This window comes from Pygoscelis adeliae, unplaced genomic scaffold (assembly GCF_000699105.1).
Source record: "Pygoscelis adeliae isolate BGI_AS28 unplaced genomic scaffold, ASM69910v1 Scaffold38, whole genome shotgun sequence".
Taxonomy (NCBI): Eukaryota; Metazoa; Chordata; class Aves; order Sphenisciformes; family Spheniscidae; genus Pygoscelis; species Pygoscelis adeliae.
In genome coordinates, this window is record NW_008825614.1 from 9,319,874 (window position 1) to 9,330,245 (window position 10,372).

Sequence of the window (10,372 nt, forward strand, 5' to 3'; positions counted from 1 at the left end):
GCCTGGTGGCACGTGGAGGTGTGCTCCCTGCCCTGTATGCTGGGACATGCTTCAAAATGGCCATTCTGGCAATGCTGCATGCCGAATTTAAAGGGTCACCAACAGCAGACCACGTGGGTCAGATTTTGAAGGCAGTCGCGAGGCTATCCTTACCAGACAGTCTGGACATACTCAGTGGGAGTTGAGTGGAAAGGCAAGAAAGCACAAATTTTAGGTTTTGCCATTTCTGCTGCCAATACTTTACTGTCTCTATCAACCAACAATCCACCTTGGGGAAAAAATCATCATCCATAATTAATCCAATTGTTAATTAGCTGTCACCCATTTTACAGGGAATTATGACTCACCAAGGTCACTGTAGGTAGAACTTGGTGTAAAACTCGGGGATCCTTCAAGGTGCCAATTTTTAGATAAGGGAGATGTGCTTGTGTATCCATTTGTAAATCCCCTGATGCATTGGCTAGGGAAAGCGCAAAACTGTAGGAGTCGTATTATTAGAATGTTTTATTATACCAGTCTTAATGTTTTACCTTGGCTAGTAGGAGTAGCTGCTTTAAGGAGAAGATGTCTCACTCAGAATGCATTTGAAAAGGCAGAGAAAGGCAGAAAAGACAATGTTCTTCTGTGAAAGAACTGAAGGCTCACCCTATGTGTTAATAAGAACTTGATTTAATGAATTAGCTTTCAGGAAGCGGCTTCCATTTTTCTGGTAAAACATTAGTACCTTTGGGGGAGAATGGCTTCCTCGTGAATTTGCTAATGACATCGCTTTGAGCCTTGAAGTCATCAGCTTCAACCCAGCCAAATTCAGTAGAGGTTAAAAGCTGTTCCATTCTAAATGGATGTTTGGCGCCCTGCAGAAAAAGCTTGCCTGCAAGAGGCAGAGACCCCGTGGCCCATAGCGTGCCGTGGAGGTACCAGAGGTACCTTTAAAGAAGCTGCCTGGGATGCCAGAAACAGCCTAGTTGGGGTGGCCTGGATTCAGCACTGATTGATTTCTCTCAGACTCTGCAGTCTGCAGTGCCTCTGTCAGGATGTCATCTATAAGCCCTGACTGGCATATTCCACTGAGAGCCCCCAAACTGCATATCAAGCAGAGACTGAGCTGCCTGATTAGGAGCTCCAATCCCTGCAGTCTGTGGTTAAAACTTACTGGTAGGGCCACAAGCCTAGGGAGCTTGCCCTGGATAGAAAAAGGAGGATTCATTTGCTGAAGCATCTAAGCTAACGCATTTCCCCAGCACTAAATCCACACAAAAACGTGGATTAGGGGAGTGCAAATGTGAAATTAGTTTCTTAAGCAGGTGGGTTTTTTTTTAATTTCATATAAAAAGTCTTACAAAACTTGTCAGCTGTGACTGAGGAACTCCTAACTGGATCTATTCAAAGCCTCAACTTCAAGCACTGCAGAAAGATTTAACAACTAGGTAACAAGCGTGGGAAAAACTGTGTGAGGGGAGGTTGGATGCTGAGTTTGTAGGTGTTGCAGACTGAGAAGCAGGATGCAGAGAAGACAAAAACAGAGCCTATGAGAAATACTGCGTTGACTACAGATACCTCAGAGAGAGATAAACAAGGGCTGATGCAAAGAGCATGAATTATTGGAATGTATGTATTTCTTGAGCTGTGTACACAAATTATACAGTTGCAATTTTCTGCTGGTCTTCATAATAGAAACACTGTAGGTCAAATTTGGCCTAATATATTTCCAGTAAGCTAGCAATTAAGCTCTAGAAATGTGCTCTGTTTCTTACTCAAATGTTTCCATCTTCCTAGTCAACAGAATTCCCATACTAGATGGTGAGTGACATACCTATAAAGCAGTCCCAGTCTCCTGGGATCCTTTGGAGAAAAAGAATTCACTGCAAAACGTTTCTTATGCTGTTTTTCAGCTCTCTCACAATGCTGAAGACAAGAAATCTCAAGGAACTCTGAGTCAGCAATTGTGCAAAACTGAGGGTCCGTTTTCCTGGTCCCTATCATCACTGACCCCATGTTTTACCAAACAGCAGCTCTTTGCAGCTGGCACCAAGGGCATTTCCCCTGCCACTCATGCAATGACCAAACCATGGGCTGCTCTAGAATTCTGCATCCTAAGAAAAGCTATACATGTCCTAAATTAATTCAGGAGGAGCAGAAACACAACGAGTAGGACAGCTCGCTCCACTGGAGCTAGAACCTGCCTTCCCAGATTAATGCAGCTCCACTGCAGGCCAGCTGGCCCTGTTTGTATGCTCCAGCATTGATGTGCTAAACGTGCTGTCTTGAGGTACCCACAGTCATCTGCCTACTGTACTTCAGGAAGTAATTCCTGCTTCTCCTCATTTAAAAACCTACACTTAAACTTGAATTGCATTACTCCTGCTAATCCTGCTTTAACGCATTTACTCCATGCTTAATATCTCCCCCTGTACTAATCCTGCTTTTCAGCAATGCAATACAACTGTTTATTTCTCTATTTTATTTCACTCTCTTTCAAAAAAATTGTGGTCTAGACTGTGCCCAATCTGGCCTACTGAATCTCTACTCCACTCTTCAAATTTATAGTACATCCTGCCAATCCTACTTCATTGTCCCTATCGCCTCCTGAGTTAGGGCATGGGCAGACATCTATGACTCAGAGGCTACAACTACCACATGCTTTTTTGGATGTAACTCATTATGACCCAGAGGGGAGGAAAAAAATAAAATAATAAAATGTCCTGTTCAGAAATAACACCAATGATAAGACACAGAAGAAAGGCAAGGCTTCTGACTGCCCCTTCCATTATCCTCTATTAAGAAAAAAACCTGCAACCCATATACAATTTGTAGTTTCTATGAGCTCTCTAGACTCGTTCTAGTTTTTCAGCTAATTGTTTTCCAGTCCTAAAAGAGATGGATAGATGTTAAGCTACTGATATAAAACAGGAGGCCAGAGTCCTTCTACCCTGTATTTACATGGGAAAATCTGCTCTTTGATGAAAACCTCTGTGAAAAGCTTACAGTAGGTATGGTGGAGCGAGGTGTGGTTCTTTCCTTCTCTTCTCAGTAGGTGAGTTAGATGAAATGCACGCTCCAAGCATGGTGTGAGAGAACACTATGCTGGCAGAGAAACCAAAATTTGGATAGTATAAAAATGCAAGAGGGCTAATCTCTTGTGGCTACTGAAAATCTCACCATTTAAAAAAAAAAGAATACAGAAATCAATCTTATTTTCTCCAGTTAACTACTTTCCACCAGCCTAAATTCATACCCCATTTTCATTTGGATATAGTACTTTCCACTGATGAAGCACGATTAACAGCATCTTGATTTCTGAATTTCACTTGTGACATGACTACACCTAAACTAAATTCATTTGACACACATGAACTATAAAGCAGAAAATAATTTTCTATTACACATGTGTGTATGGACACACTCCTTTTTTTTTTTTTACATTTATTTGTGAGGTATGAAGCTAGCCTCACTGTTTTTCTTTCTTATATTTTGCTGTTTCCCATTTGACATCTGAAAGATCAAAAAGCTGTTCACTTTGCTAGATGATCCGAACAGCAACATGGTAAGGTTGTAACCTGCTCTACAGCTCTTCGTCTCTTCCTCTGTGGGGAGGGCACACTGATTTTTATAGCATAAAAAAAGAACTTGTGAAGGGCCTTGTCGTGGTTTCGGCAGGGATAGAGTTAATTTCCTTCCGAGTAGCTGGTACAGTGCTGTGTTTTGGATTTAGGGTGAGAACAAAGTTGATAACACACCCGTTTTAGTTGTTGCTAGGTAGTGTTTACACTGGTCAAGGACTTTCCAGCTCCCCATGCTCTACCGACTGAGAAGGCTGGAGGTGCACAAGAAGCTGGGAGGGGGCACAGCCAGGACAGCTGACCCAAACTGACCAAAGGGATATTCCATACCATGGGACGTCATGCTCAGCATATAAAGCTGGGGGAAGAAGGAGGAAGGGGGGGACGTTTGGAGTGATGGCGTTTGTCTTCCCAAGTAACCGTTACATGTGATGAAGCCCTGCTTTCCTGGAGATGGCTGAACACCTGCCTGCCGATGGGAAGTGGTGAATGAATTCCTTGTTTTGCTTTGCTCGCGTGCGCAGCTTTTGTTTTACCTATTAAACTGTCTTTATCTCAACCCACGAGTTTTCTCACTTTTACCCTTCCGATTCTCTCCCCCATCCCACTGGGGGGGAGTGAGCGAGCAGCTGTGGGGTGCTTAGTTGCCAGCTGAGGTTAAACCATGACAGGCCTCCAGAATATAAAGAGAAAACAGAGGGCTTAGTATTTCTAAGGCCAAAAATCAGCAGAAAAACACAGCTAAAAGAATCCTTATAGGTATAAAGAAATAGTGAAGTACGATTTTTTTCACAAATTTCTACAATTCACCTGTGATTTGTGAGTGTGAAAGTGTTTGGGTCTGTCCTTTAGAAACTCCCCACAGGTCTTCAGAAAGACGTATACTGTCACCACATTTTCCAGTCTGCTCTGAATTTCAGATCCTTTCCAAATACCTTCACTGCTTACCTTCCCAAGTAAGCCTGCCTTTCAAATTACAACACCCTTTTTTCTGGCAGAAGCTATGGGTCCTTGGAGAATGACTGTGCTTGGCAGACAAACCACTTTGCCAGGAAAGACAGTCATTCTTCTAGCACAACATTGTCAAGTTAAGTCTTCTCTCAAGAAAAATTTCCTCCAACATCCTAATATTAAAGGCCCTCACTGTTATATCTGAAAGTTTTAATGTTTTCCAAAAGAGGAACAGTAAAACTGAAGGAAGCAGGAAACAATTTGACTAATCATTAGTGTTTGTGTGTTGTGCCTCATTAGGCAGCTTAGGGGTGCGATCTCTACTCTTTAATAACACAGCCTCTGATTGATACCCACACACAGACATTTTTCTTCAAAGCAGCATTTAATGGTGGCTGCTATAGCAGGTCATAGGCTATTTAAAGATAAGCTAGAATCAAGCTTTAAAAGACTTAGCTGATAAATAAGCAGATCTCCCACAGTATAAGAACGATAAACTGTTACAAGCTTACAGGTCTAAAGTGCACCCTTTCTCCAGAAAACGTAGCAGTCGTGTTCAGTGGCCCCCTCTGCTGCTGCTGTGTATTCCTGTGGCCTTGTTAGAACCACTGACTAAGATCCTTCTAGATACCAGGGGACCTATCTTCAGAAGGCAGGGGAAAGTACACAAGCACGTTTTTATAAAAATTTTTTATAAAAACTGAGACTTCCCTCTAGAATTCATGCTTGCTCATTTCCTCTTTCTCTACTGACTTTTTAACATAAAGGAAGCCACTTGTCCTGTATTATCTCTTCAAGATATACGTGGTAAGCAGTGTATACTAGGTGGATTTAGAGACAAACAAAGGATCTAAAACTTGTCTTTTTTTTGCTCCTTTAACTTCCAACAGTACTTGAAGAAATACTTCCCACCTAGCCTTTCTATTTTTTGTAGCAAAGACAATCATCATTGAAAATGAATGTTCCTAAGGCAGAACAAGCACAAATGGCAGTTACCACAGTTGTGTGGGGACTTGTGGCTTCCAATATGAGTCCCACACCATCCTTTGCCCCACATACCAAATAAATCCCTCTTCCCAGTGCTACAGCTGTGTCCAAATTACTCAGCTTTCTCCAATAGCTCCATCAATAGGCAGAAAAAGGCACCACAAGGAAACGTTACCAGCGCTTGCTTTCTTCCTCCTCTCTCTCACTTTAAAATTTATTTTAAACCTTTTCTATGGGACTTCCTCCCTGACAAAATATTCAAATACGCTGAAATTTAAACATCACGTCATTGAGGGGTTTCAGGCAGCCCCTAGGAAAAGAAGACAGGGCAAAACAGGAACAGATGGTATCACCACATAGATTTTGCAGAGGGCTTGTGGAGAGAAAAAGCAGTGCACCAGCCTGGGCTGTGGTACTGTACGAGTGAGTTTAAGCAGATAAACATCAAAGGAACCCATCTGGCCCTGAAGTGGAATCTGTCACTTGAGTTTGTTACTATTTAACAGAGACCTGGGGGTCTTGGCCCTGTTTATTATACTCATGTAATCCCTCCCCAGTTACATTTTTTTGTTCCCCATCTAGTGACTGAGAGCTGCTGGAGGCAAGAGCAGATAGAAGAGCTGAGAGCTGCAGCTTCTGTCAATGGCAAAGGAATTAATTTCAGTCTGAATATCATCTTGCTGATTAACTGCCCTAGTAGGAAAATTGAAAAGGACTGTACTTAAACTAGATATAATGCTGCCCTGTGATTTCTGGAGCCCTGCTCTTTTGCATTCCAATAGAAGAAGAAGAGGTGATGTGTCCTCCCTTTAAAAAGTCTCTTTCTCATAAAAATGAAAAGGGAATAATCACATTCACAGGACTTTTGTTCTCCAATCTTTCCTTAACTTAAGCAGCAACTCCTAAGCAGGTGAGATATTTGAGGGCATTCAAAGGCAGAACCAGCTACGGAATTGGACATCAATGCCAGGGGAGGAGTTGGGGATTTGCCAATTTTCAATTAATAATTCGCTGTGGGATCCTCTGGCTGCGGGTGGGAATGAAGGAGAAAGACAAGTGGGCACTGCCGTAAGGAGAAGCGTTACACCCACGTGGAGGCAGAGAGGTCTTGGGACTAAGAATAGGTTCCAGCTTGTCCTCCCTCCCCCTCAACTGGGAATTCTCCTTCCACCCACTTTTCCTCATGATGATGGAAAGTGGGAGGGATTGTGTAGCACACAGCAGTATGCTGACGTAATTTTTTGGGGCCACCACAAAAATGGTCAAGAAGCTAGATGGACTTTGTTTTGGGCCAGAAATTACAAGGGGGTTGATGACTGGAAGTGTCCCTTTTGATGTTTTCCCTAGGAGCTGATGCAGGGTTTCCTTGGTAAAGAGGTGAAAAGACTGCAAGTTTTTGTGGGCGATGAAACTCTTTAATAATGGAGTGGTGGGAGGATGGGACAAATTACTCAGGTGAAGAAATCATTGTTCTCTTTGACTTCAGGCATAGTTTATCCTTCACCTCTTCCCTTCAACAACCACAATTCAAACCCCTTGCTTATCTTTTACCCTCAGTTAGAAAAAGCAGAAGGTGTTTTATTTTGCTTTTATTCAAATAAAATGCCAAGCTTGAAAAATACAGAGAGGAATAACAGGATTAGAAAGGTTGCAGCTCAAAGTGGCAATTTGATCTACAATAGCAAAATTAGTCTTTAAAAAGGTTAAAACTTTAAAAGGGTCACAATCAAAAATGTTGAAATCACCAGCATCAGAGTGCAATTGAACTGAAGAACTTTTTTTTGTTTGTAAGTATGAAAACCTGGGATTTAAATTTTTCATCCATCTTTGAGAATGAGAACAATCAGTAAAAGTTCGCAAGATGGCAGAATTTATTTGTTATCCAACTCTAATCTTAATTAAAGGATCCCACCTAGACATGCTTTTTTAATATTCATACAGATTTACAAACAAAGGAATTTTCTTCCAGTTAAGCATATTCAGGCATTTGACTTTGTCCAATAGCTTTGCACTGCTTCCTCTTTTTATTCCTGTTCCCAAAGAGCACTTTAATTTCCATGTCTTGCAAACCATTAAAAGCCTTGGAAAAGGCTAAGTAGCAAGGGCTACCAGACAGAAAATGCGCATAAACTGATTGTCAACGCTTAATATTTACCTCAAGGTAAATCGTTGCTACACACTGAATGAATCAAGCAAGAATCAAGTTATACCTGCAGAAGACCAGTGAGTTAACTGTATTTTTAGATTACACAGTAATACTTGGTAAAACACATGGAGTCTGTAGGGGGGGCTAACACAGGAGGGACAAATGGTGGTGGTAGGAGAAACATGATGGACGGCAACCTCTAACATCACCCATAAGTAATGTACCAAGCATTCACCCACCCTCATGCTCCCAAAGTTTCCCAGTGTCCGAAGTGTGTTCAAAGACAAAATGTTGGTACTCACCCTACTACCACAATTATAAAATCTAGTAAATTCCAGCCATTGCGGAGGTAAGCGTTGGGGTGAAAGAGAAGTCCATATGCTATTACTTTTAAAAATGCTTCCACTGTAAAAATTATGAGAAAGAGATATTCCACTCGTTCCTGGGGAAGATAAGAGAACAAGAGAGACAATGGTTAGCATGAGTGACAAACCACGGATAAGGACGTTTTCTTCTGTCACAGTCCACCCGTGCAGCCTCCAACTCACTGACTTGCCACTTGGGTACACCTAACGTGCATGGCTTGCCAGAGGGCTTTTCTCCTCACACTTGCATCGTCTGCAGCCAGTCTGACAGGATGACAGGACAGTGGCAGTAAATTTTGATTAGGCTCTGAAATTTGCTGCCCTTGCCTTGGCAGGGACTGACCACTGCACAGGCCTTTGCAAAGGAGAGGGGAAGAAAGTCAACAGGCATGTTCTAGCACTGAGTTCTCTACAAAGTACATCGCCAAATATTGTCAGCCATCAGAATGAACTGCATCCAGTCCTTTTCTACCTCTGGAGAGGAAACATTGCTGGATGCAATGCTGTGGAGAGAGAAGGGGAGAAATAAAGAGAGGGGCACACCTGAGGCTGATGCATGTGTCAAACCGTGCCTTCTTTGGGATTCCCTTTTCCGTTGCTGGGGAGAAGGTAGGCTGACTATTGGTGAAAAATGATTTACAGATCAGGGTGACTAATGCTAGAGGCTTTTAGTCATTCCATCAGAAATGTACATGTCCCTGTGAAATGCGGGCTGCAATTAAGCATATCCAAATAAAGTCACTTCCAGTGACAGTACAGTCTGATTCAGGACACGCAAGCAGGCTTTTGGAGTTAGTACACAGGCTCACTGTCTCTCATCTCTGGGGTTTTAGCCCCAGTGTGGAATAAGAATAGCAGTGTTGCAGAAATGGTAGGGACCTCCACCTAAGTAGGAGGGAAACTGCAGCATTAGGTAATCGCTACAAAAGTGCTGCATGGCAAGCTGAGTGGGAAATAAGTATGTGAAAACTAGGTGATGGCAAAGGGAGACTAGGTCCCCACAAGGTTAAACGACGAAGTTATTAAAAGTTCACATTAAAGAAATAAAAATCTGAGATAAATACAAATTAAAACATCATAGACATTCCTACTCATATCTTGTAGGGTACCCAGCAAGACAATCAGGCAGGTCACTACTGTATTTTTCTTTTCAGGTCCAAACTGCAATTGCTCTGTTCCTCTGTCCAGCTGAATGCATGTATGACACTTTCATATGATACAAAGCGAGCAGGATTACAAAAAATCATTCCATCATTTAACTCAGCTGCCCATTTGAACCTCTTCCATTCAGCTCCAGGTAATTAACAACTCACTAGCAACCCGTTGATCAAAACAGGCAGTTTCCAGTTCATCTGCATGTTTACATTAACATGTTATTTTATATGACTGAGAAATTCCATCTGACAGTAGCAGGCACATGTTTGTGCTTTAAAATACTGCAGTTTTCACTCAGACAATGCTTCCACAATGCCTGCAGTATTACTCCCCAGTGCTTAGTACAGGGCATACCTAAAAAAAGTATCATTCTGTAGTTATCTGAGCCAGTAATAAAGCTTTTGAATGTGCCCACAGCACAGAATTTGCCCATTGTTGTCCCAGATGGACACAGGTCAGCACTCTAAGGATTTCCCTCCCCTTGAACTCAGAGAAGGAAACAACAGCATACAATATTAGTGACTACTATGTCCCCAGCTCTACAAGTAGTAAGTGAATTATTTTATTTAGCACAGGAATTGACACATAAGTGCTAACAACCAGGAGTCCAGCCATGGTCTTGGCCACAGAAAAGAGCTCCATAATGGCTTGCACACTCCTAGAAGGGACTAACCTGGCAGCCCTTCTCCCGCCCCCGCCACTGACAACTGAATGGGTACTAATCGATGTACAAATCATAGTAAAACAGACCCAAATGTTCAAGCTGTATGCACACATTTGTAAAGGAAGATGAGCTGTCACGAAACTTCTTAAAAAAGACACAACAAAATCATTGTGCGATGGGAAGTCTTTACACAGTGTCTTTCCGATTGCCCTGTACCTTTGTGCTGTCACCTGCCTCTATCAGCATGGCGCGAGGCCAGATGCCAACCCGCACAGCAGGCAGATAGCCCGTGGTAGCTCTGTCTGGGGGGCGATGCCCTACCTCTGAAAGGACAAGGTAAAGACTGTGTGGAGGCTGGAGGAAGATGCACTGGGGGAAGAACATGCCCTGAAATGAGGATGGGAGTAGGGAGTGTTGTTCTTGGGACGGACGTGGCCTCTCTGGGGATGAATGAACACCTTTTAGGATGGAAGCAGAGATTTCTTTTGCTGCAACCCAGTCCATTAATGGCTCCCACTCCCTGTTTCAGTTGTGGGCAAGCTCT

At 42.6% G+C, this 10,372-nt stretch overlaps 1 protein-coding gene across 1 annotated transcript in view; it reads right to left on the reverse strand.

Annotated features, from left to right (window-relative positions):
- The window catches only part of CACNA1C (calcium channel, voltage-dependent, L type, alpha 1C subunit), a 422,263-nt gene that overhangs the window by 198,761 nt on the left and 213,130 nt on the right, over nt 1-10,372 (reverse strand). Inside the window, 1 exon segment of the mRNA XM_009332885.1 lies at nt 7,947-8,086. Within this exon segment, the coding sequence (XP_009331160.1) occupies nt 7,947-8,086 (140 nt within the window).